General features: G+C 42.3%; 1 protein-coding gene across 8 annotated transcripts in view; it reads left to right on the top strand.

Moving 5' to 3' along the window:
* The first annotated feature begins 22,020 nt into the window (after window positions 1-22,020).
* Window positions 22,021-27,739, top strand: part of SLC10A7 (solute carrier family 10 member 7) — a 160,877-nt gene continuing 155,158 nt past the window's right edge. For 4 of the 8 annotated variants that reach the window (XR_014955202.1, XM_021549314.3, XM_085579253.1 and 1 more), the window contains exons 1-2: window positions 22,027-22,203; window positions 25,567-25,649. Coding sequence is in view for 6 of the 8 variants with exons in the window: in XM_021549314.3 (XP_021404989.3) it covers window positions 22,104-22,203; window positions 25,567-25,649 (183 nt within the window). In the remaining 2 variants the exon portion in view is untranslated. Of the gene's footprint in view, window positions 22,204-22,352; window positions 22,539-25,566; window positions 25,650-27,739 lie in introns of those variants that run through there. The other 4 variants (XM_085579252.1, XM_085579256.1, XM_085579251.1 and 1 more) reach the window with 4 other exon arrangements.

Raw genomic sequence — 27,739 nt, 5'->3', positions numbered from 1 at the left:
TATTATCACAAATCATATTCCAAACACATTCCCTAATTAAGCATGAAATTCCTCTCTCCCTCCCTCTGTATGCCATTTAACTGGAGCAATGAGGATGCCTGCGTTCAGCCTGGTGCCTGGAGGCTGGTGCCAGGCACTCAGTGCAATGAAAGATGGTGCTTGCATTTCAGATATCTTTCAGGGTTTGGTCTAACTTAGGGAAAATGTTGTGGTTTTTAATTTCATCACCAGCATGGCCATGTCCTCAGCTCAGAGCTCTTAGACCTTGTAAATTTGCAGTGCCTTCCATCTACTTCTTCAGTGTCTTCAAGAAAAATATTATTTGCTTTTCTCCCCCTTCTGCCATGCAATGTGTTGGCTGATCTCCTTACAGGTCCCCAGGATTCACCAGGCAGCCTTCTCCTTCCAGCCAGGAAGAGAAAACTGTGACAGTTGATATGCCTTGGAAAAGGTGATGAAAACCTCATGTATCTGAGCAGGCACAGTTGTGTAACTGGATTTAAATAGTGTGTTAAAATACTTATTTAGGGAGATAGGGTCATGTGACCTGTGATATTTGGTGTGTGCCATGCCATGGACTGTGCTTTCACAGTCTCTGTAGTTTTAGTGAGCTCTGGCATGGACTCATCCATGAATGTGTGGAAAATGTGGGAATTATTCTATTTTCTCCCTTTGATTCAATGTTCACGCAATCAGAGTGCGGTGGGACTGGAACCTGACTGTTGGGGAAGCCAGACTAGGATCAGCATCTCCTGGAAATATCAGATGTGTGCTGGAGCATCTATCCCTGCAAGGCCAGGCACACTGGGCTCAGACCTAGTCCTTGAAAACCAGGCTTTAATTCCCAGTAGATAAATCTGTGCATAACAGCAATGATAATGTTGGGGGTGTCCACCTTACATGTGGGCACAGACACTCAGCCAAGTTTTATTCAAAGCTAATCACAAATCCTCTTCATGTTATATTGGTTAAAATTCAGTGGAAATGCTTTCCACCTTTTGTACAACCTCTGGGCACACATCAAAGCCCTTCCCTTCCCACACAGAGCACAGACAGGCATCCACCTGTGCTCCCTAAACCTTTTTATAAATGGAGTATTGTACGTTTTGAAGACTGTTAATAAAGTGAAATCAAGTTGTGAAACGCATCTGCAGCTTGCATCAACATTTCCTGTTGGAAGCAGCAGGTTAGGAGTGTGTTATCACGTGTCTCCCCCAGTCCTGAGACAGCCATCGAATTCCACTGAAATCTCTTACAAAGGCAATCAAGACGATCAATGGGAGTTTTGCCAGGAACATCAAAGCTTATTAAATGGTTCTGTGTTAAGAACTGCAAACACACAGACGTGCAGGAAAGAAGACAGCTCAGAAAATGATACTGTGAAGGTAAAGAAAAATTGAAGAAAGAAAAAAATTATACCCAGAAAAAAATTACAAGAGATTAATAATTGACAGATGTATGTACAGCCTATCCGAAGCAGAATTTAAAATGCAGAAAACTCAGTCCATAGCATGTAACACAAACTTCTGTAGAGGTGTTTACTAACAAGTGCTTCTATCCACACATCCTGCTTTAAATATTTTGCTGAATTGAACTAAATTAATGTTTAACTGCTTTACTGTTTGTTTTGACAGGGGAGACCTGGGACAACACGAAGATGCTGTAATTTGAAACCTTTCAAATCATCAAGCTGCATGTGCGTGACTCTGCGTCTGCTGCTGTGTATATACAGAAAATGTAGAATCAAATAATATTTTTACTTGTTAATCCCTTAGCAGTTCAGTTGCCTGGTAGGTGCCCTGACATGCTGAACTTGCTTGAGTAAAATTCATTTTGCTTTCCTTGTTTAGGCCAGCATGTTTCCTTGGGTAAGTGAATTTGTTGCACACCCATAAAAGGAGGAAACACTTCCTAACAAGTCCCAGCATCCCTGTCTTTCCCAGTGACCTGGGCTCCCAGCGTGCTCACCTGCCTTTGAAAATGCTCTTGTTGGCTTCAGACACTCTAGGCCAAAGTAGGCCAAAATGATGGGGAGGTTTTTGGCCTCTTGTGGTGATTTTTTTTTTTTTTTCTTGGATAATTTTTTAATAAAGCATAGCGTTTCCGTTTGTTTTTTTTTTCCGGATATAATTTTTAATAATATTTCTGAACGAGGAGCTTGGAGCTGAAGAAGCTTTTACAACCATTTGAAGTTGTCTGCTGTAAGTGCTGACAGCTGCGTGATGGCTTTTAGTGAGCGGGGAGGGACTCGGGAGTGCCCTGCCCGGAGTCGGGAGGGGTCCCGCGGGAGTTTCCAAGGCAGAGTCGGGAAGGGAAGGGAAGGGAAGGGAAGGGAAGGGAAGGGAAGGGAAGGGAAGGGAAGGGAAGGGAAGGGAAGGGAAGGGAGGGGTGTATGGATGGGATGGGATGGGATGCAGCACCCCCCTTCCCGATCCATATAAATACAGCTGGGGCAATCAGAAAATTAACACAATTTGTGGTAGTGAGTGGAAGGTTTGGGGCTTTTGGGGGGGTGGTTTGTTTTGGCTTTGCTTTGTTTGCTTTTTTTTTTCCCCCAGGGTTCCCCTGTGGCCCTTTCTCCCTCCGTGGTCCTGGTGATACTTTAGGGCCACGGGGGCCAGCGACAGCCAGAGTTAATCTGTGTTGCCATGACCCTGGGGAGCCCTGGGAGTTTGCTCTGGAAAGGGTGACTCTTGGAAATGCCTCCAGAGGGTTGGGCTGGGTGTCCAGGTGTTGGCATCTTCTGAGTGCCTGGCCCTACTGCCTGCTTCTAGAGAATTGGGAAAATTCCTCTCCTCAGCCAGAACCAAAAGCAAATCCTCCTTCAGGTGGCCAGCAGGGTGTTGGGACTCACCTACTGCAAGGATCATGCAAGAGGTGTATCTTGGAATTAAATGGGCTTGAGATCTTATTTCACATCTCTCTAATACCTGGTGCCCTTCTGTGTCCCCAGAAGGATATTTCATGGCATGTCACAGTATTTTGCAGGGCTTGGGTCAAGTACAAAAGAGGTTTTAGCTCCGAACACTTAAAAAATAGACCAGAAGACCAGAAAAGTTCAGGAAGCTGACAAATGAGGGTTACGTGCCTAAAGGTTAAAGCCACTGAAGTTCATCAATTAGCAAGGCCCAGCTGCTTTAGATACTAAAAGGTGGTGGTGAGAAAAGCCCAGAACAGGTGGGTAGAAAGAATATCTTCCTGCAGGCAAGTGAGGGAAAGGAAATGATGAAAAGAGTTTTGCTCTATTTGATTCACAGTTGTTCTCCAGCTGTGGGTAGAGTCTTGCTTGGGGAGGGAGGCAGGCAGGGGTGGTTTGGGAGCTGCTGCAGAGGTCAGAGGACTTTTGTGGGGTTTGATGTTCAATATTCGTACAACTGTGTTTTAGCAGGGTGAGCTCTCTACACATGGCTGTCGTTTTCAGAATCTTGTAGATAAGCTGTGTCAGCACAGCTTTTATAAATCCCATTTTTACTGAAGATTTATGATATAGCTGTAAATGTGTGCTCTGGACTGGTATCTTCTACAGAGGGTTTTAGTGAGGAATCTTATTTTTAGAGGGTTAGTGCATTTATTTTCCATGCCTAAGATACACAATGAAAAATGTAATTTATAATGTGGCATAATAAAAATGGATGATGTTGCAGGGGATAGCAGACTTTCTTCTGTACCTGCACAATATATCTTTTTGGTAACATTTTGACAATGATTTTGCATGTGCACTGAGGTGGTGACAGTGGGTCAGGCAACAGAAGTGTCAACTTTGACCATAACCAAGACCACTATCCATATATAAAGAAGCCAAGCTGGTTAAAGGGGGAGAGAAGAAGTATTAATTCAGCAAAGGTACATGACTAGATTTTGCTTTTATTTATTCCACTTTAAGTCAGAAAAATCAAGTGAATTTGAAGCATCTTTGCTGCATTAATACAAATGTGAGTGCTCCAAACATATCAGAGTTCTTTAAAAATTCAGCCAGACCTGGGAATAGCTGGGTAGCTTTCTTCTAAGAGCTGAGATGTGCTGCTCTTTGGCAAGACTATCTGTTTTAAAGGGGCAGTCCAATGTTTCATTTAGCTTCAAAACCAGCTGCAATTCATTGTTTGAATTTGTGTCATGTTGCCTTACCTGTTGTAAGGCAAGATTTCATTGCAATAATCAACTTTTTTTTTAAAACTTATTTTCACAAATTGAGCTGTTCCTTGTAAAGTGATGGAAAACAACAGATCTCTGTATCTGTATGAACAGTTGCTGGTTTTCCTTGAACTCGGGGCTTTAAGGTGCCACTGGCCTGTGCAGAGCAAAAGGAAATGCAAGATGAAAGCAGGACTGGTGCATTTTTGATGGGCAATGCTCCTGCCAAGTCAAAGACCAGGTATCAAATCAGAGTTTGAGCTGAACCTAGAGGAGAGACAAGCTGTACTAGTAGTACTAAAACTAAGGAACTGCTAAGTGGAATTTGCAGTCTTATTTTGGTGGGGAAGTTTGCTTATTTTTTCTTTATTTTTCCCATTAAAGAAATTGCTGATGAGCCAGAGACTACAAAACTCAATCCTTGAGTGTATGCACACAGTTACCTCTTGAAATCATCATCCCTTTATGTTATGCAAGCAGAAATTCCTATGTAAGTTAGCATTTCCCTAGCTCGTTAGTAAATGTATGTATGAATTGGACCTTAAATCCTACACTGGCACCCATCAGAATATTAAGATTTCAGGTTATAGCAGAGCTCAGGTTAGGGCTATAATATCATTTTTGAAACCTTTCCAGTAGTAAAGAAACCTACCCCCAACTATAACTTAACAAAAAAATTATTTCAGGTTTTGTGATGCTCTTGCCAGCTCCTTTCTTCCCCTTCTTTGACAATTTGTCTAAGTAGGAGCAAGAAAGAGGAAATATCCCCTTTTTAGATGAATCACCACCAACAGTTTTGCACAGGCCATAAATGAGAAATCGAGCATTTTTCTGAAAGAGAAGCAACTGTCTTTATGTCTCTTTTAGATTGCTAAAATTTTGCTGTTCAGAACTTGCTTGAAGTCTACCAATAGTTTGTTTATGTGCAAATAAGTTTTTTGTTTCGTTTTTTCTTTTTTAATTTGTTCCTGATTGCTATAATCTGTCATGAAAAGTGAGAGCAGCATTTTAAAGCAGGTAGAGGAGGGTGGGATCACAGGTGATGGCAGTGCAGGGTGTGAGAAGGAATCAGATGCCTTCTGAGGGTAGCTTTTCTTATTTAGAATGGTCTGTGTTTCATGGGACAAGCAGTAGAGGACAGAGAGCATTGGTGTGAGAGGGTAAAAAGGAAACCACTGCGACTTCAGGATGAAGATTTTATTACTCTGGTGAGGTAAGAGTTAGTGCTGTAAGGGGTGAGGCTTTAAAACTTTTTGTGAGTCCTTGACTCTGCAGAAGGAAAATCTTCCTTCAGGACTGGTCCAAGGTATGGAATAAGCACACCCAAGAATTGGGGACTGATGCTTACCATCTTCTACCTCAGGTCTCACTCTTTTGACTTGCTGGTACAGAAATCTCATGCTCATCACCAAAACAAAGTAAAATGGGGGGGCGGGGGGGGGGGGGGGGGCTACAGAAACATGCAAATCTAAGCAGAAAAAAAAAAATCTAAGCATTAAAAAGATACCCTCATCCCAGTCACTCATCAGGATGTAAGGGAGCAGAGTGACCCCATGGCAGTCATTACTTGCACAGCTTAACTTAGCCCCCATAGCAGCACCTGGGTGCTCCAGTCCTGAGCATTGACAGCTGGAGAGAAGGGAGAGGTCCCAGCAGCCCAATAGGATACAGGCAGGGGATGAGGGGTGCTTGCTGCCCCTGTGAGCTGCCAGGACCTCATGAGGAGGCAGAGCTGTCAGGAGGATGAGTTTGCTTTGGATCAGTGTGATGGTTCTGTTATCATAAACTCAGCGAGGGAAGTCTGGGTTTGTATAACTGTGAGAGAGAGTCCTGAGAGGAGGTGTTGGGTGTTCAGGCTCAGTCTGTCACACACTCAGACTGTGGGTGGTTGGAGAATGCAATTTTTAGAAGCAATTAATGCAAGGGAAAAATCCCCCTGACTTAGCCAGGTGAAGCAAATATACATTTCAGTGCTAATTCAAAAGGGGTTTTTGTCTTTTCACTTAGCTAATGCAGTCCAGGAACTTACTTTTTTTTTCTCTCAATTGGAATTGAATCAAGATTTTAATTCCATTTATTTCAAGATCATGCTCTTGAAAATCCTAAACAAAAATGCTCTGGCTACCGATTGATAAACAATGGGTTCAGGGTATAGAAACCAGCCACTGATAGCTGTTTTCTGTTTGAAGTTTTTTGCTGGCTCCAAATTTTGGGCACTTCAAACTTCCCAGGCCCAGCTGCTATCCAGCCTGGTAACCACCACAAACTCATTTTTCCTGTTGTTACTCTATCATGTTCGGTGAGAGTCCGACTGCAAACAGCTGCAATCAGATACTATTTTCTATGTGTGGGGCATCCTGTTGGTCTTGGAGTGAATTGAACACAGGAGATTTGGCAGTAAGTGGACTTGATAATTTTGATTTTTGTAAGAAGCTGACCAACTGATGTCAGTGGAAGACAACTCCTCTTAATTATTTTAAATCATCAAGCAGCTTTAGTCACGATGGTGACACATAACCAGCTTGAGGCTGTCTGGTCTTTTCCATGCAGGAGTAGGTCCTGGCAGAGCCCATCCCTGGTCCCTGGAGCTCAGGGGGATGGTGCTGAGCTGTCAGCTCTTCAGAGTCACTGCTGTCCTCTGGTGCACATTTATGTGCTGAGAAGCACAACGAGTGCTGGCTTCTGGCTGGGGTCTTCAGAGGCCGCTGCAGCACCAATAAGTAAAAGTTAATTGCAAATTTATTTCCACACAGCAAAAAAGGTAAAACACTTGGGGCCAGTTTCCTTTAAAGAAAAGAAGAGGAAAAGCCTGTTCTACACCCATTTGATTAACCTGTGCTGTTAATCACTGCCAGGTTTATGAACCTCTATTATAAACTTGTTACTCTAAGGGGTTTCAGTTCAGTGATTGAGAAACAGCTTTAGGGCCTGGGTAGGTAAGAGTAGCAAGAAGTACAAGTATCAGCACTGAGCCTTTGAAGAGGTGTATAAATAATTAGCAACATATTTCACGTGGACTCTTTAGTCAAGATATCCTGTCAGACCTGGGATTTTATCAGAACATGACAAAAATGCAGAAAGAGCTCTACATTTATTCCAGCATAACAATGTTGATACCTAAAATAATTTGCTGCGTTAGGAGCTATTTTAGGTCACAGGTAACAGCCCTGCACTGCTGAACTGCTCTATCTACTGAGGCTTCTTCAGAAAGCAGAAGGTGTCTGAAAGGTTCTTTACACTCTTGTGTCTTTTGAATTTTTAGATCCTTATTTCACGGTTGCAAAACATACATCGTAGGTGAAAACCTGAACTGCGTCTTAATAAAGCAAAGTGATGAATAAATAGTAGCCCAATGCAACTTCAGGAGATGGAGGGTAATACAGCAAGTAAAATAGAAAATTCAGGTGGGAACTTCTCAAAATCCTCTGGTGGGTGGGCACGGAAGGGAACACAAATGAACAACCTCTAGGACACATCCTGCTTTACACATCCCTGCCCACAGCAGTGGGGCTGGAAACAGATGATCTTCAAGGTCGCCTTCCAACTCAAACCACTCTATGGTTCTGTGATACCCATGTATCTCACTCTAAGGTGACAAAAACATTCTTCTTATTAATAAACAATTAGCACAAAGCCTAATGAAAAATACCATAGCTTGATTTAACATCATTCCAGTTGGCTAAAGTTTGCTGTTTATTCTGTTTTGGTTTTTTTCCTGTTTAAATGGAAAAACAATTTGCCTAAAAAGGGCAATTTCTTCTGCTCTCCCATTTTCAAACACTAATCCCAATCTCTGGGGAACAGCCCCACCTCCTTGCATATGGCTTTGCTCACTCCTATGTGGAGGACCTCAGCGGGCTTTAGTGTGAGTTTTGTCCAAGGGAAAGTAAATTTAATTCATTCAACATCACCCAACACCTGCTGGTATGTGTGGGCAATGTGAGCAATCCCTGTACTCAGATGCAGAGGTTGTTTTAGCAGAAGTGTGCTGGTCTCTGATACTTTCAGAAATGCTAAGGGGACTTCCATGAAGTCCAGACTTGGAATTTAGAAACTAAATCCAGGATTAACTTCAGTTGTCCAGAGTACCTTCTCTATTAACCTTAATAGAATCAAGTTTTCACTTTTTCTACTGAGGCTTTCTGCCCAGCTTTGAAGTTTGCAAGAATAAATCAAATTCAAAGAGTGAACTTCATTTTTATCTCCAGTTCAAATGCTTGGGCTGAGTGTGAGATCACAGATCAGTGAATTTCTAAGTTGTGGGCATGAGGCATTTTCTTCCCCTTCTACTTGCTTCAGGAATTACACAGACCTGTTTAAATAACAACCACAGTTAGTTTTTAAAATCTTTTGTGCTTGTGCACATTTGTGTTTTAAGAGACTAGCATTTAGGCATCTGTCAAAACACCTGGATAGATACAAAGACAGGTTTTCTCCTTAACAAAGCTTATCCTTCCCACCCTGCTTTCAACCTGGAAGAAACGCTGTAGAAATCCATGGGCATTACAAAGGCTAAGTGTGTGATGGAAAAAGCAGGTCTGTATTTTTTGGTCTGCTTCAGTCTTTTCTGCTGTCTGCTGGAAGCTGACATTAACTTGTGTTTTTCATACCCCCAATCAGACTGACTTATTTGGTAGCCATGTCCATGGTGAGTTTGGGTGTTATTTCTGCAGTAGCCCACAGGGCAGGTATTACCCTTGACAAGTGAGTGGAAGCAGTGCCACTCAGCCATTAGTTTTTAATCTGCTAACCAGGGAAATGAGCCTTTTAAGTGCCTGACTTGCAGGAGGTCATCATTAGTCTGTCAAGGTATTCCTTTGCTGCTGTCTTCTAGAAATGTATTTGATATGGCAACTCCCAGTTACGCTGTTAGGAGAGACAAGACATACTGTTTATGAAAATAGACTTCTTAAAAGCAAGCTGTGGTGGCGGGTGAAGGAGGAGAGGTTGTTTACAATATTTTAAGCCAAACGGTTCCTTTGGCAGGAGGTTTTCTGTAACAAGTGAGAACAACAAGAATTAGCTCTCTCAGCACTTCAACAAGCAGAGATTTTTGTCTGTAATGAGAAGAATGAGACTTGTTTGACATAAACTACAAAACAACACAGCAAAGATGAAGAAGGAGGGCAGAAATACATTACTGAAGGTGAGAAGAAACAACTTCACTGCTCTACTGTGAATTCAAGATTCTTGCTCATTATAATGTATAATTACAGCTGGCATTATTCCAGAGGAGGGGTTGAAAGAAGGTAGGTCTTACTAACTGTGCTTAATCCTGTTGGGGAACTGACCACAGCAGCATCCCACCTGAGTTTGTATAATCCAAAAGATTCCTGTTTTATTCTGCTGTACCAGGTCCTTCTTTATGCAGATATGCAAATTCTCTTTGGACTCTTGAGATTTGAAAACTGATTAGAATTTTTGTGTTCCTTCGTTAAGGGTAAAAATAGGCTATCCCAAGATATACAGCCCCCCAAATTATACACTGATCTGAGCAAATGGGAATAGCTTACTTTTGCCATTAACTGAATAACTTCTTTCAGCAACCATACCTTGGTTTTGCCTCTTCTGAAGTCTCTGTTGTCTTTCTGAAAATTTTAGCTGTTTAGTGATAGATTTGGAGAAAAGGAGGCTCGGGGGAGACCTTAGCACTCTCTACACTCCCTGAAAGAAGGTTGTAGCCGAACAGGGGTCAGTCTCTTCTCTCAGGCAACAAGTGCCTGGACCAAAGAAAATGGCTTCAGGTTGCACCAGGGGAGGTTTAATTTGGATATTAGGAAAAATTGCTACTCCAGAAGTGTTGTCAGATATTGGAACAGGATGCCCAGGGTAGTGGTGGAGTTACCATTCCTGGAGGTGTTTAAAAGATGTGTAAATGTGACACTTAGGGACATGTTTTAGTGATGCACCTATCAGTGCTGGGTTAAGGATTGGACTCAATCCTAAAGGTATTTTCCAACCTAAATATTTAGTGATTCTAAGTCTTATCTGTGGAGCTTTCCTTCTGTTTGGACACAATTGTGTGCTGCTTATTAATATTTAATTTGTGCACATGCACACTGCTAAGAGTGGTGCTTATCTATGCATAAAAAGGCTATTAATAACTGATCCTGTGTGTACCTATTATTTGCCAGCATCTTATTACAGAAGCAATTATTTTTGCCCAATTCCACCCTGATGCTAGAGGCTCCACCTACTTCCACTTGTATTATCTCCATGCCAGCCCATAATTTTGTGATTATGCATATGAGAATAGCTAAGAAAATCAAGATGCCTCAGGATCTAAAGGGAACTAAATAATTTTTTTACAGAGTTTAAGAAGAATTATTTGAAACAATTTATTCCTTTTATTGCCTATTGGCAATGCTACTTTCTTCACTAGAAATACCTGGGGAAAGTAAAAATGTGAACATTTGCAGCTGGGAGCTGCCCAGAACTATTTGCATTTCACTTTACCTACAGTCTTTGGTGTAGACCCTGGTCTGTTATGAAGCCATAAAAAGGGTTAATGAGATTGTAGTCAAAGATGCAGAACAAGGTTAGGTCTTCTAAGCAAAAAATGAGAATTATGTTGAAATGAAGATTTATGGGATTTTTCCTATTTGTAGAAGAGAAAAACATGCATGCCTTGTGTGAGCATCTGGATATATACTTTAAAAAATTAGGTTATATAGAGTTTACTGGACTTTATTTTTTTATCTATATGATAAAAGATTAATAAAATCAGCAGGAGGAAAATTAAGAGTTCTTGCAATTTCAGGTGTATGGTATGGAAAACAGGGTATTTTTTTGTTATTGTTGGATGTTTTTTCCCCTCAACGCTGGTATGAACTTTAATTCAACCAGGTAGCCATATGTTTACATAGAAAGACAAATAGTCTGTTTATTTCAGCAGCTGTTCAACAAGCCACCAGCACAATCAATTAGATTAATCCCAGGAAATAAAACTTGAAATAAAGATGATATCTGAAATCATTTTTATTCATGGTTAGAGACCATGCAGATTCTTTTGACAAGTTGAAAAATCTTATGGGTGATGTTGAAAACTTCAATGTACAAGTGCTAATTCAATCTGAGGGCAAAAAACCCTGTCTTGATAGAAGGGTTTCTGTAGAGATATTACTAGAATGGCAAACCCCCAAGCAATACAAAGGCAGCCTGAGTATTGTATGCTCATTACCTGAATTTTCAAACACTTAACGACTGTGAGAAGTATGAATATGCAAAGCTTCCAGACTCTGACTAACGTTTTCCTTTTTCCCTTCTGTTCCTGGAATGAAAAAACCAGTGGTTTATGTCAGTGCATATATCTATAACTGCCATTAGCTCAATTTAAAGTTGCATATGATAGAAGGTCACAGGTCTCTAACTCAGCACTGCATTTAAGTAAATCAGCCTCTTCACAGCTGCAGCACCTGAAATATGTCTGTGTGAGTGCTCGGTTGAACCAGGGCTAAAATTTCAGTTCTTGTGTCTTCACAGCTGTTTTGCAGGGGAGATAAAAGTTGGACCTTGCATAGACAGCACAATATTAAGAATGGATTTAATCACAACTGTGGAGATTTAAAAATTATAAAATGGGAACGAATTCTTGTCTTTAATGGTGAGGATCATAAACATTCTTCTCTAGAAGAAAAGAGAGACTTACACTGAATGTCTTATATGAGGGAATGGTTTGAATAAGAATTGCCATCCCATGTGGAGGACCTCTTGACCTCCGTGAGGATTTCAGGGACTTACTGCCAGGTTGAGTCTGAAGGCTGCAAAGGCAGTGTTAATTTGCCTAATTTTAAGTTCTGGGCCAGATCATGCAAGCTCTTGTTTGCATATCTAGTCCATTATGAATATTTTGTGGCAGAATTTTATGACAGATAACATATCAGCCCTGATGCTGTAACTGGAAATGAGAAATACCACAAAGTGCACATCACACTTACACTGGCATTGTTGCTTGACCCTTATATCTTCCCTTTTTTCTCACGTGAGCAGTGCCACAAAATATTGATAGACAAAAAGTCCCCCTGAGATTTCGGAGCCTCGGAGTCTTGTGCTCACTGATGAATGCTCAAAGCTTTAATATCTAATCTTGAACAAGGGTCTCTGCTTTTTCTTAAAAGCTAAAATCATGTTGCTATAAATAAAGGACACCAGACTCTTCAGGTTAAGGCTAACAAGTCAATAACAAATATTTTTATATTAGATTGTCTCTTAAATATAAGAAAAACTTGTTCTAAAAATTAAAAAAGCTGAAGAATGGTGCATTAAAAAAAACAGTTAATGCACAATTAATGTTTTTATTTTTTACAGAATGTGTTTTTATTCTGTATAGGCATTAAAGGATTTATTTTAGGCATCTTTTCCCATGATAGTTGTAGTCTTTCTCCTCTTTGCTAATTATTGCTGGTGCTGTTTCTGACTTCTTTGCTGCTTGAGTTCCTTGATCACAGAATCATTTGAGTTGGAGAAGACCTCTAAGTTCATCCAGTCCAGCTGTTCCCCCAGGACTGCCAAGCCCACCACTAAACCATGCCCCTAAGTGCCACTTCTACATGTTTTTTTATGTACCTTTAGGGCTGGTGACTCCACCACTTCCCTGGGCAGCCTGTTCCAGTGCTTGACAACAATTTTGGTGAAGAAATTTTTCCTAATATCCAATCTCAGCCTCCCCTGACACAACCTGAGGCCATTTCCTCTTGTCACTTGGGAGATGAGAGTGACCCCCACCTGACTACACCCTCCTCTCAGGTAGCTGTAGAAGGTGACAAACAGATAAACATTCTAGGTTATGACAAAAGTTTTGAGGCTCCAAGCAAAGATCTGGGAGCAGATGTGTTTTTTTTTCCAGGCTCCCAAAGTCCTGTGGGTGCTAACATTGATGGGACCCATTGGAACATGTGTTTGCACCTTCTGTTCAGTCTGAATGCTCCTGTTGTCTTTCTGTGGAAACCAGGAGGCCAGTTGAGCACCTTGGGGTTGTGTTTCATTGTAGGTGGAGGAGGTGATGTACCCTGGGAGCTGAGAAATGCTTCCTGGTCCTTAGTGTACACTAAATTACAGTGGAGGAGTGGAGGGGGAATGTCTGCAGTCTGGAAGTATGGTTGGGATTTGAAAGGAGACTTGCTAAAAGCACAGCTGCTCACTCCAGCATCTCCACAGTGAATTTTCTCAATGGACAATTTTTTTGCTGGAGTTTTTCATGTCTCCATAACTTAAATCTAAAATGTGGAAATGAGTTCAAGTTTCTGCTTAAATGTTGTCTAAAAAAATGTGTTCGTCTACTTGCCCACTGTAAATGTATTAAAACATATGCATTAGCAAGCACATACACATTTTACTGAGCTCAAGCGATTAGGTTATGAGAAAAGAAACCTGGTAGTTTTAGTGCACTAAATCATTTGTAAAAAAAAAAAAGCATCTGGTGAATGAAAAGCATGGGGGAGGAATGGTGTTACTTTTATGTGCCCAAGGTTCAGAGCATGCGTCAGTCTTAACTATGGTGGGCACTGCTAACTACGGACTACTGCGGGATTTAAGGTTTTAGCTGCTGTGTGGCTTCCTAGCTGAGAAATGACAAGTAAAATGAGTAGTAATCAATAGGCTGCTGCTTTCTGGAGTTGTATGCATTTCCTAATAATTCAAATTTCTGCATGGCTGTAATTGCTAAAGATTACCAGTAAAAAAGGGGCTTGTGAGACTAAACAAAGCATCCTATTGCATCAGACTGTGCTATGTCTGACTTGTGCAAAGTGATTTGGTGTTAACTCTGTAGCTTTCCTTTTGCATAAGGAGGCTGGCTCTGTACTTTGGCATGCTGAATAGAAAATTAAAAATGCAGGCCAGTCTTCGGGAACATTTTACTTACTGTTTTAATAAACTTCTGTTTATGCCTAGAGGTGCCATTAAATTACCAGCCAGACATTAATATACAGTACACAAGGGATCTTGTATATAAGCAGTGATTATTACTGCGTGACTCAGATGGAGCTTGCTGTGCACCCAGAGAGCTGCTGGACGGGAGGTGCACAGGGAATACCTGTCTGGATGGAGAATGGTGCTGCTTAGGCAGTACTGGATGTGCCAGTGGGTTGGGCATGTTTAGAGGAAAGCCATTTTCCCAGAGCAGGAGCATGACTCAAGGAGACAGTCATGGTCTGTCATGGTAGAAACACCTCTGCTTTGTTTCACAAAATAACAGAAGGCAAGCACACAGAGCGGATGATCCTGAAGCTAAAGGTACTAATACATTTTAAGCCAACTATTGTTCTGGACCCCTTTAAAAAAAGTCTTATTCCCCCATCAAGCATCTGCTTTAGCTGCTAATTCTGGCTGCACAGGGTTGCTGGAAATGGTTAATTCCAAACATGGCTTTCTTTCTGTACTACTGTCTCCAGAGTGAGAACAGCACCTACGGAAGCAAAGACTTCAAGAATGAGCTGGACTTAAATGTGGGCTATGTTACATATCTGAGTAACAGGGTGATGAGGTAAAATCAGGGAGATGTGCCTTTCTGCAGGTCTTGTGGTTGTCTCCTTCCACAGACAGGTACATCAAACACAGGAGTGTTGTAAGTTCATCTAGAAGGAAGAAATTCAAAATCCCTCCAGCTCCTGAAAAAATGTATGCCAATTAATTCTGAATTGGGATTTTCCTTTACATTTGATCTACTTAAGAATGCACCACAAGGAAAGCTTCCTATGAGGAAAGCTTAGAAATGCTCTCAGGGAAAAGGCACCACTGTAACTCTCCCACTTCCTAAAGGGATCAGGGTAGAGCTCTGCTTAATGCACATCCTCTAAAGGAAAGATAAGGCCCTACCTAATACAGCCTCTTTACAGCCTGCTGAAAAAAAACCCAATGATCCCTCCCCATCTCTGCTCTAACTTCCCTACTGTGCTTTCTGACTGACTTGTACCTACTAAAAAATAAATTAGTTCCTTCCCTCGCTTACTGCAGCTCAAGGCTGTGGCATTAAAGCCACTTACATGGAAGGGAATGGGAGAGATTGAATGAGACCTGTGAAATGAACAATACAAAATTGCCAAGGATGGCTTGTGTGGCATAATCTGGATAGATGTCAGGCAGGGCACAGTGCTGCTTGGAAGTCTTTATCTAGCCCTGGTTATATTGTAGGAATATTTCAATCTGGCCAAAGAAGAACTCTTTGCTTGCCCTGGGAAAAGGAATGAGAAGGCAGAGAGTCCCAGGAGTAGACCTATTCTGTAATGTCCTGGTGCAGGTGTGGGGCAGATGCTGAACATGACAGAGGGGAGGATGAGAGGGTTTAGCAGATGTGTTTGCTGTGCCAAAAAAAGCAAGTGGGGGATATTTGAGCCCTGGATGTGACAGAGAAGCAAAAGTCCTGCCTCCTGGTTAGTGAGGCAGTAAGGGAAACGAATTCACAGTGGAAGGAGAGCAGCAGGACAGGAGGCTTGGATAGAAATATCTTTCACTTCAGGTTCTGTCCCTCATGGTGCTGTTTACCTTGGGATAGTTTGGATCCCAAAGCTCCTATTTCAGTGTCACTTTAATCTTCTGCTCCCCTGCGATCTCCTCCTCATTGTTTAAATAAGCAGTTTGGGCTGAACACTTCTGGAATAACAAATGCACCCAAAACTTTTGTCAGATAGTGCTGATTTCATGATTTGTATCTGATTAACTGCCAAAGAACTGAAGCAGTCATGTTTTCCTTCTATTTGATGGTTGGAGGGGTTGTGTTTGTTTCCATGGTTTTGTTTCGCATTTATGTCATTATTTGCCAGCAAAACACAATCATGTCCTTTGTTTTAGTTCAGCTTTATTTCCTTGTCCTCATGTGATACTGTTTTAGGCACAAAGTGTCCCAGTTTTTTTTAATACTTCATAATTTATTAATGCTGCAGATTGTGGGATGAAGAGTTGTCAGCAACCTCATTTTTTATGTATTGACAGATACAATATCTGATTTGTTATTAAATAGCTTTTAAAGGATTTCTTCCTCTCTGGTTACAGTTTTCCTAATTATTTAATCTATTTCCCCATAGCTTATCTCCCTTCCTGGCTCCACTTTTTTTTTTTTCTTCTGCATCTGCTTTATCATTTGACATTTTTTCACTTAAACATGAACCTGATCAACACCAGACATATCAGACCTCATCTATTAATGTGCTTTCATGCACATCTCTAGGAGACAATGTGTGGGAACATTCCTTTCAGGACTGATATATGCAGCATTTGGAAGCATTCAGCGTTCCTGTGACATCACTTCCTAGTCCATTTAAAATCAAGGCCAGATAGGCTGAGATCAAATGAATATATTTGAAAATAGTGTGGAATTCACTGTCAAGTCACCTGTCTGTAAATTTCCTGTGGAATGTACTTTATTTTCCTCCAGACTGATGGAGTGCTGGGTCCTGGCCTGTGGTGAAGACAGGACACAGCGATTACCTGCAAAGGTCCAAGAGGTGTAACAACAGGTGCCAATATTAAGAGGAAGTCAAAATTACAAATCTCAGGAAGTGTAAAACTTTCTCTGGCATTCCCCCTCAGGAAAGCTGGTGAATTGGCCCTATTTCTTTGAATCTTTAAACTCTTTAGTAACATTACAATCAAATGGGACAAATACAAGAGAAATAAGGCTCTACCTTCTTTCCAGCTAAGAGAATACAAAATTTGGAGCATGGGCTGTCCTTCCTCCTGGACATTCTAGAAGATTAAGCTGAAGACCTAATAAGCCAGTTTTCACCTGTCTGTTAAGACAAACCTAGAAACTTCTAGCAGCTGATTTCACTGATAGCTGCTTCTTTCAAACTCAACCTTTGTGACAAGTTCCTGATTTCAGGGCTAGAGGGGCTGGGGTGACTGCTCTCTTCTTTCTGCTTTCTGTGATTTACATGCTTTTCCCATTATGAGTGGTTAATTACCTTAAAAGCATCGTAAAACTTTTGCATCTGCACATCTGTGCATCCACACCCAGGAATAAATCCCCTGCTTCTCCCCTGTAAAAATGCAGCACAAAGTGTTGTAGTGAAAATTCTCCCATTGTAGGTATTTTGGTATGATTATTATAATATTAGAAGGTTGTTTTTATAAGCATAAAGAGAAAATTATATGAAAGTATCCCCCTTTATTTCTGAAGTCTTTTATTTAATTGGTTAATTAAACACAGTTGTTCATTGTGAAATTATTCAGAGAAGCTATTTCCTGTTCTTGCTTTAATTTTTCAGGTTTAAATATGTCCAGCTTTTCAAGGTTTAAAAAAAAATAATTTTTTGTCTTCAGCTTTTGAATTGCAGTTGAAGAAGCCCGTAATTTGTATCAAGAGCAACAGCTTTATTATGCTGATAGCTTTCTTTTCCTTTTTATTTTTTTTTTAATGCAACCTTCTGAATGCATTATAGCTTTTTTGTCTACTAGGAAACTGTATTTCTGTGAAAAAAATGCTAAACATGAAAATTTCTCTAAATTTATATGGTCTTCTGGTAGTCTAGGAGGAGAAGTAAGTCAAGAGAATATAATGAGTGGAGCATTAGTAAACCAGGTTCTGTTTCTGGTAAGAACAAGCAGGTTCTAGAAAGGGATCAGCAAAACCCCCACTTGTTGTCTTTTAAATTTTCTCCTTAATGCCTGAGATTATCTCATGAAAATTTCACACTGAGCTCTTAAGTAAAAGAAAAATTCACTTATTTGTTGAATACCTGAATATGTAAGAGGACCTTTTATTACAAGTTAAAAACAAAAAAAGTATTCTGCATTTATGGTACCTGGGAAAAAAAAGATCATAGCATTATAATAAACCCAAAGATTCACAAAACCTTCAGTCATCTCATAGCTTCTATTTAGAAAAGCACACTTATATGTGTATTTAAGTCCCATTAAGTGCTATTCTAAATTGAACTTGTACATAATTCCTGCTACTGCATTATGCTAAGGGTAGTAAGTCCTGCAGCTGGCAATACCTAAGCGTTTTTAGGTATTCAATAATATTCAGTAGCAAAAACCAAAAGATCCCCTGCAGATGCCTAAAGGAGTATAAACACCTAGGCCAAGGCACAACAAAGACTTGTAAATTCCTCTTCCATGAAGAAATCCAGCTACTGGGATCAGCACAGCAATCTCCTCAATTTTCTCTGAGAAAATCCGAGATCATGCCACTAAGTGCTTGTGAGAAATATAAATGTGTAGTAAACTGCCTCCCATATATTTCCACTTTTTCTCCTCAACTTTCTTATTTATAATTAACACCTCTCTTTATCTTGTTCATTTTGAATATCTTTGTTCTTTTCAAGCTAAATTATTTAATACTATCTCTTCCTCTCATTTAAGCTCCCTTTATCTGGTGATCCCCTCTCCTTTATATTAAAATCTCTCCTGTCTAAACACATAATCAGATGACATCTGCTACTCAGGAGCATGAAAATCCTTGCACATTCCCTAGAATAACAGTGCACTTATCAGGCAGTGAGGTGTGTGGTGCAGGTCAGAGGCTGGGCACACAAAAGGAATAGGCTCAAACCACACAAGAGTGGTGGTTCAAAATGTGAAGCCCAGAAATGTCCAGTCCACTCCTGCATCTTTGCAGACATGAAATCCTGTCCCTGCTCACACAAACAGCCCTGTTGGTGTCAGCAGGCTACCTGTGAGCAACAAAGACCTGGTGCCACATGTCACTGAGCTTCTGTATTATGCAGAAGGAAGCACAAGGGCCTTTGGAGGCAGGAAAGCATCTGGAAGCCCCAAGGTATGTTTGCAGTTGAACAAAAATAAAATAAAACTTGGTCATGTGAAATCAGAGAGAGGCTAAATTCTTGTTCCTGTACTGTGTCTAAGCCACAGCTAAATATACCCTAAAATGTTTTTGTACAATGCAACAGAGAATAAACATATGTGCCAGACCATTCCAGATCTGTTTGAGTCATGGTGTTTATTAGAGTATATGTATTATTTGTATAGGAACATGAGGAGGAATGTGAAATGTTGCAGGAGACAGTTTTGGATGACAGGATAGACACTGAAATGTCCCTCTCTAAAACAGAGACCAAATGCATCCATATCAATGATAAATTCCCTGATAGCAACAGTGATGCTGCATTGCAGACAGACTTAGGATGTGTGTGTCCTGCCAATTATAAAATTCACATATAGTGTTTTCTTCCCTTCTACTTCACTCCGGTGGGACACGGCAAGGCTTACAGTGTCTTCTATTTTTTAAAAGCAGGAACAGTTTCATCTATTTAATCTGAGAGACATATATGCTTACCACAGTCACAGCAGGACAGCTACAAAAACCAGCTACAATGTCTTTGTACAAGTCCTTCAACACACATCTGAGAATATCTGCATATGATTGCAAAGATTACAGAAGAAGAGAGCCTCGTGAACCCGGGTATTTTGTAACTCAGATGGCAAAAGATGCCTATTACCAACTTCAGATCTCTTGGAAAAAATTTAAAGGCAAAGCATCCACTCAAAGCAAGCTTCATTAAAGTTTATATTTTTTATTTTGAGCGTAGACAGAAGTTCTGTTATATCTGATAACTGTTAGGTTTTGGGGGCTTTTCTTGTTTGTTTGTTTGTGGTTTTTAGTATATATATTTCTTAACTGTTCTAAATGTATTACCTAGTGAGATATGTCATCCTTCTTTAGAGAAGGAGAAACAGGCTTGGGACAGTGCACAGGAAATGACCCTTTGGAGGGGAAATTGAGAAGAATCTTTTAGAACCTAGGATTGAACCTGAGGTTTCTAACTTTTGCCTATTAGATCTACTATGAGCAAATAGCTGAAACTTGATGGCAAAAATAACTGGAATTAACTTGAACACTAAGCAAGATTAGAAATTCATTATTAGTATCCACCTGCAAAGAGTGAGGAGCAGGATTACTACCATGTACAAAATATGATGCAAAAGCAGGGTGAGACTGCTATCTTTATTGCATGATCAAATTTTATTGCCAGACTGAGCATCCTCGTTACCTGCCCCTTCTTTGCATCCCTCTGCAGCTTCTTCAGGAATTGATACTGCAGCATTTTCATTCACTATGAAATTCAGCTGCTTCTAACTTCTGATCTAACTTTTGACCTAAATAGATTAATTATTATTATATTTCTTCCTGAATTATGCTGGATCTGCTTCTGCCTTCTAGCCCTGCTGGTCCAGTGTGAGGCCTCTGCATCTTGCAACTCATCAGCCTGGCTGGAACCACTAGGAACAGGGTGAAAAGTCTCCTTCCCATCTCTGTTAGGAGCTCCAGGGCTGTGTACAAATTCACAAGAAAACTACCAGGGAAACCATGGACAGCTGCCTGCTCTCCTGTTGTGTTCAGATCAGAGGGCCTGTGCCCTTGCTGGTGTGCTTTCAGAGCCACACAGGAAAAGATGTTTATATGAAAAACGTTGACTGTACACCTTCATCAGATTTATCTCTCCTGTGCAGCAATCAAATCCTCCAAGTATTAAAATCCTACACTCGTTATAATCACAGCTTGCTCTAGATGAACACATTATGCATTTATTTTCTCCCAAAACAGCCAACCCGCAGTGATTGCACAGGTCAAGTGCAGTGATGTTTTGCAATCTGTCTCCCTCCTGAGAAGACTGAGGATCAATGCGTACTCCAGTAAACTTCAGTAAAGTGGTGAAATGTACTATCATTTTAAACCTCACATTTTGGGTTTGCTTGTGGGCGGGAGAAGGCACATTCCCTCCCATATCCAAACATTTCGGCTCTGATGTATCCCTGTTTACACAAGTGAACCTCCCAGGACTCGCAGGAATATGCACATCTTGGAGATCAGCTGAGCTTTCAGCCATAAACATTTCTTTCTTTGGTAGCAGAAAGCCCGTGTCGGGGTTATTCCTTGAAGCTTGAATACATCGGCAGAGACTGCAGGATGAAACTTGCCCCAGATGTTCAGGAATCGCGCAGCAGAGCCGCCGTGCGTGGGAGAGCCCTGCGGGACGGGGCGGCACCGGCGGGAGCCGCTGGAAGACGGAGCGTCCCTGCTCTGGCATCTCCCTGTTCGCGGACTTGGAGCGCGGTGGCCGCGGCCGGGCGGGATGATGAATCCATCGGGGAAGAGCCAGAAGAGGGGAATAGGGAACGGAAGGCGCGGGTGCAGCACCAGGAAGAGGTTTTACGATACTGTTTTAATGGAAGTGGTTCTAGCACAGAGGCAAACCAGGGAAACAGCGGGGAAGCGGCTGGTCGGCTCGAGCGGTGCTGTCAGCGTGTCGCGACAGGGGTGAACGGATGCCTTTGGGTCTGCCCAGGACGGACAGGCAGGCGCTCCATGGGAACTGCAGGGCGATCCCGATCCACGTGTCCCTGGCGGCGGCGGCGTGAGCGCACACCGGTAACAGGTGCGTGACGCGGCGGCGGCCCCGCCCGCCCGGCGCTCCCGGCTGCCGCGCCCGGGGCTGCGGGGAGCGCAGCTGTCGGAGCTCGCCCGGGCAGCCCCGGCCCGCGGCCGCCCTCACGGAGCGATCCCGGATCCCGGATCCCGCCCGGCGCTTCCCGGCCCGCGCCCGCCCTCCCGCGCGTCAAACGCCGGCCGTCACGCGGGCGTTGTAATGTACCGAAACAGCGCGCACCGCCTCGCTGTGCTCGCTCTGCCGCGACCGCCCAGCCCCGCTCCCGCCCGCCGGCGCCGGCTCCGTGCCCGCGCTCTCCCCGACCCCCTCGGCGACGGCAGCCACGGCGCTGTCCCATTCCCGCCGCCGTCACCCGCGGCGTCCGCCTCGGCGGGGGGATGCGGGGCGGGAGCGGCCGGAGCCGGCGGGGGGGCCGCAGCGGCGCGTAGCCGAGCGGACGGGCGGGCGGCAGCGCGGGGCTGCGCGCCTATTAGGAGGTGCGTGGTAGCGATGGCGGCGGTGGGTGAGCCTTTCCCCGTCAGCGGATCCGGCTGGCCCTGCCGGCGGGCGGTGGGGCCGCGCCCCGCCCCGCGCCCGCAGCAGCCCGGAGCGGCCGAGCGGCGCCGGGCCGAGCCGGGCAGCGCCATGGGGCTGCTGGAGCGGCTGCGGAAGGAGTGGTTCATCCTCGGCATCGTGCTGGTCATCGCTGTGGCGCGGCTGGAGCCCGGCGTCGGCGTCAGAGGCGGTGAGTGCGGGCGCTGCGCCCCGGAGCCCGGGAGCGCCGCCAGCCCCGGGACTCCGCCAACTCCCGGCGGCCGCGCCCCGTCCCGCCCGTGCGGGGTCCCTGCCCTCCATCGGCTCCTCTGCCTCCCTGCTTCCAGCCGCTGCTCCTCAGCAACCCGGGAGCTGTTCCCGAGCGTGCTCCCGTGTTTGCTCGGCGCTGTGCCAGCGGCTGGAGGAGCGCCCTGCTCTGTTGGGATTAGGAGTGATGGAAGCCAAGTGGTGACTGGCTCTGAACGTGCTCCCGTTCAACTAAGTCATAACTTCCAGAGCTGTGGGCACCAAGTCCCGGCAGCTCAGGTATGGATTTCTGCCGCCTGCGAGCTTCCCCGGAGGTGTACTGTGGTAAACTCACAGGAGCTGGGTTTTGGCCAGAGCTTTTCTTTCGCTTTACAGTAGAACACTTGCATTTTACAGTTTTGGATTTGTCTTGGTCTCGTTGTTGTTCCTTCTTATTTCCTCATGGAAGGGGGAGCAAAACAGGGAAAATGCTCCGGTGGGAAGTGGTGGCACACGGGGCAAAGCAGAGCTGTCCTTTGCTGAGCAGGGAGGGCTCCCGGAACAAGGGCTGATGAAATGTCCAATGTTATTTAAACATAAACAATGTAACTTAAAGTATAAACGCAGGGGGTGTATCCTCGTCAGTTCCCATTGGAACTTCAGCTCCAGACATTCATAGATTCCAAGAACAAATTAAATGTTGTATTTCTTCTTCCTAGTTGTTCTCTGATGGTTTGAGAAAAGGAATGCAAAACACTTCAATAGAGATCCTCTAGCAGGTCCATGTTATGTGAGAGGAGGAAGAATCTGTCTGTGCTTTTATAGGCAAAGGGGTTTTTTTTTAAAAATTTTTTTTTCTTCTTAACAGAGCTGAAGTTTGAGGCTAGACAGCTTCTCACTGAGGAGCCAAACTTTCCCCACCTCTTAGGTTCTGGGAAAAAAAGAAAGTGATTTAAGAAATATGGCTCTGAACACATGCTATGGCAACTAAGGCTCCGGTACTTCATGGAGTTCAGGGTAGGCAAAATTCCTGCTGTGCAAGGATCCCTTCTAACATCGCTGTGCTGTTCTGCATGGGTGAATAGAACCACGTGGAGCTTCTTGCAGGATCCGTGCTGTGTTTTCCGCAGACCTTAGAGACTGACTTGAAATTGATAGTATCAGGTGTTTTGTCCCTTTCTGCTTTGAGTGCCGTGCTAATTGTTAGCAGCCGCGTGGGAGGTCCTTTTAACTAGAATAGGAGGTAATTGTTCCTCAGCTCACTTCCTGCATGGAAGCACTGTGATGGAGCACTTCATTAAATTATCGTGCTGCAAAGAGATGTCAAGCTTTGACACTGTATTGTTCCTGGGATAACTTGCTTGAAAAATCTTGGAAACATTGATTGAAAATAGTGAGCACATGGTCCTCATAGTGGTATTCCCTCCTCTGAAACTATGGGATCTCAGTACTCTAAGGAAGAAAAATATTTCTTTTTAAAAGAAGAAGGAGGTGAGGGGTTTGAAGTATCAATACATGAAAAAACCTTAGTTTGTCATCTTCCAGCTGACAAAGCCATGCATGGTAATTTACAGGGCTTTTGTGAATGGTATGGATGGTCCAGCATCCATACCCATGGAAGATTGTGCCATAAATAACAAAGATTTGTGTTGTTGTCACCTTCATGACATAAGCCAAGCCATTTTTGTGTGTTTTCCTATTTGATAAATGAGCCCATTTAGTTCCTTTGTGAGAAGAATTTTTCTGTTGTGACCAGAGTTCCCTGTGCTCCTCGAGTGTGTGGTTGCTCTGGTGGTAGAGGCTTCTCCTGGGAGGAGGAGTTCCAGTAGCCCAGTAAAAAAATCATAAACCAGAAAAAACTGAGTCCTGGAAGAACCCCTGTTTTAGCCAGATTAACTCTCTGCCTGTCTGCTGTATGTGCATGTACATAGATACTCTAATCTTCAAAAGGATTAGAAAAAAGGAGGTAATCATGTCTGTAACATATAGTTTTCTGTAGAGCTATGTATTTATATAATCTTCTGGGGTTTTTTCCCCCCTGCCATCTCTTCAGTTAACATGCCATAATTTTGCAACTAGTCATGTCTTTGTTGCAACTGTAACTCTTGCATTTCCTGTTTTATTTTTACCTTCAACTTCATATATGTAGCTTGCTTGGGATTTTTTCTTGTTGTGTTAGTTTTTTGGTTTTTTTGGGTTTTTTTTGTGTTTGGCACACACAGTTTTAGTGTCTTGTCAACAGAGTTCTCTCTGAGAATAGGATTTGAGTTGAAATGACTTGAGATGCTTTTTTGACTTGTACAATCAAGTCCCTCTTATTTAAGGACCATTGGCCTTACTCCAGTGTGACCATCAATGCATCATTCATCTGGGGGAGCAGAAAGGTTCCTCTCTTTGCAGTGGTGAGTCAAGGCTGGCTTGTTTGCTGCTGCACTTTTGCTCCTGACAACTTAGGGTCACTTGTAGAGTGAGGATATTACTTTGGTCCTAAGTAGACTGCTAATATTTTCTTTCTAACATAATATCTGGTTGAATGCTCATGAAAAATGAGCACGTGCATTTTATGCCTGGTGGCCTCTGAAGGCAAAGTGTATTAAGAGTATTTGTCATTTTTATAGGAGTGTAAAAAAGACTATATTTTAATCTCCCTGAAAAATGTATATAAATATATACAAATGTAAGCCTTCAATACAGAGGAACCCTTGGTGGTGCAGGCGTCTGCCCTTGCTGATCTCACTGCAGTAGTGTCTGAAATGTGTAATTGTGGGGCTGGAATGAGCCATTTTGAACTGTATTCTGTTGTGAGTGGAATAACACAGAATTGTATTGCTCTGAGGAAATCATTGCAAGATGTGATTTGGGATCTTCTGTGCAGGCAGCCAGACAGGTGTGTGTGTTGTAGGGAAAAAGTGAGAGGCAGCTGTGTGAGGGATGCCAGTGGCCCTGTGAAGGTACCAGGTAATATTTTTATTGGAGTGCATGGTTTGAGTTTGTTGATGCTGTAGGGATAGTCTGATGGCAGAACTGTGAAAAGCCCCCATTTTCAAGTTTCCAGAATTTACTTGTGAGTTCTCAGTGGCCTCTACTCATGGAAGTCAAATTTATATGATGACATAACTCACTCTACACTCTCTGGTTTACTTTTATTTTAAAATGAATAGCATGCTTTCTGTAACTTGATAGAAATGCAATTCTTTTTATTACAGACTTTACTGTTAGATTTTCTCCAGGTATTTTTTAAGTATTCTCATTTACTCTGATATAGTATATGCATATCATTATCCCTTTGACTGTAGTTCACTTTGTTCTCTATGTTTGTATTTTTTAGGACCCTTGAAACCTGAAATTACAATAACTTACATTGCTGTTTCAGCTATATTCTTTAACAGTGGACTCTCCTTAAAAACTGAGGTACTGTACTGTTTCATTGCTTCATTCCTGTTATGCTATAAAAAAATTTTGTGTTCCTTTTGATCAGATTTGAATGTAATTGGAATGGTGGTGGTGCTGGGAGGATGGCTATCAAGAGAAGATAAATGTTAGATGTTTAAGGAATAACCCTCCTTGATTTCAGAAAGTGCTTCACAAAGTGATGAAGATGATGAAAAGGATAGTGTGAATAAATGTCACCCATCCACAGAGGGTGGGTGGTTTGTCTCTGCACAGCTTTAACTAAATGGATGTGATGAGCACGATTTGGAGACTGGATCTCCACCCTGGTTGTGTCCCAAACTCAAATCAGGGTGAGATGCAGCTGTTCACTGCTGGATTGATGGAACCAAAGACCTGGTGGATTTAAGTTACCTTTTTTGGTAGGGCCGGGGCAGCAGCTAGGATTAGCACAAAAGGGTTCCTATGCAAATACAATGTCAATATACAAGGGCAAAGTCTTGGCAATCTTTTCCCATAGGATTTTGTTGTGGACAGGTGGATTTGAGGTACCTGCACTCTGGTGCATATCACAGGCACTGAGATTTGTTTAAAATTCTGTGTGACATGTTATTCAGAGAGGAACAGTCTGGGATTCAGAGGAGATGAAGGGGCATGCAAAGGAATAGTGGAGAAAGGAGATGATGGCTATTTGCCAAGAGAAGGAGCAACCAGAGTTGAAATGAAACACTGCATATCTCTGCCAGTCTAGTTTTCTGATTCCTTTGTGCTGTTGACTAACAGGGGATGCTATTCATAAATTGCATGATACTAATGCCTGAAAGAATCATCACAATTTTGTCCAGTTATCTCTTGGTGGACTGGGATTTGAGTGAACATTCAACAACAAAACGTCTCTCCACCTGAATAATGGTTATAGTGGTGAACTTTCATCTTTTCAACTTCAATGGAAATAAGCTGTGGAGGCTTCTCTTCCACAGAGAAGAGAACTCAAAATACAAACCTGAGTAGTATTAATAGAGTGGAGTTTTCCTCTTTTAGGTTTAGGAATATTTGCATGCAGACAAAAAAAAAAAAAAAGTAAAATTTCTTTGCTTTTCACTAGTTTGTATCCTTGAGACCTTGTATTATTTGCAAAGCAGCTGTGAGAAATCAGCAGCATTGTCAAAGTCCTGATGAGGTTCTCCATGTACTTTGCATATAACTTCTTCCAGTTAAGGTGATGCGACTGACAGGTTTCTGGGCAATGTGTCATGTCTTACTTTGAACTTACATAACTTTTTTCCATCTATGGTATTAAAAGCAGTATACTGATGTAAATGAAGCTTTTACAGGAGCTGATGTTTATGTCCAAGTAGCTGATCTCATGTTGTTTTGGGAGCAGCAGTTAGGGCTAGTGCTGTTATCCAGCTTCATGAAGAAACATGAAGAACCTTTCCTGAATTTCTGCCATGGGGGTAAAAGTCAGAAGAAGAAAAGAATTTCTCACATTGTAGCTTGTGCTCTTACTTTCTAAAGTGTATGTTAAAAACAATCCTTATATGTCTTAGGTGGCCAGGTCATGTTTTTATTAAAATACTTTGAGGCATGTTTTAGTTGTTTAAGGCACAACCTAAAGTTAGTATTATTACTCAGTAGGCCTTTTATTGGATTGCAAAGTATATGGTCTTTGCTTTTGACTTTGTTCTTGACCTGTATATCAGCTGTTCTACCTTAGACAATGTATTAGTTAGATGGAAACTAGTGTTTGGTATGCTTTATGACAGGATGGAGAGTTTGTGAGTGTTTACAGAGGCCTTCTGATAAATCTGACAGAATTATAAATAATTGATACTCTTTTAGTGTTACACTTCTGGTTTAATTTGCTGTATAAGTGCATGCTGAAAAAAATTTGCTAGTGTGTTCAGAAAGCATTTTATAGAATAATTGGCAACGTTCAAGGAGAGGCTGTCTTTGCATGGTGTTGTTACACTTTCAGAACCAGAGGTGACAAAGGTCCTCTTACATTTGTAGAAATACTCAGTGTTCTCTGACAAGAACATTTCATTCCACCTTAATATAATGCTATTTCAGTTTGCAGTGACTGGAAAGCTTGCTCTTTTAAAGCAAAT

Source organism: Lonchura striata, chromosome 4 (assembly GCF_050655825.1).
Source record: "Lonchura striata isolate lonStrDom1 chromosome 4, ASM5065582v1, whole genome shotgun sequence".
Lineage (NCBI taxonomy): Eukaryota > Metazoa > Chordata > Aves > Passeriformes > Estrildidae > Lonchura > Lonchura striata.
Note: the sequence above shows the minus strand (reverse complement) of the source record. Positions and strands in the feature narration are given on the sequence as shown.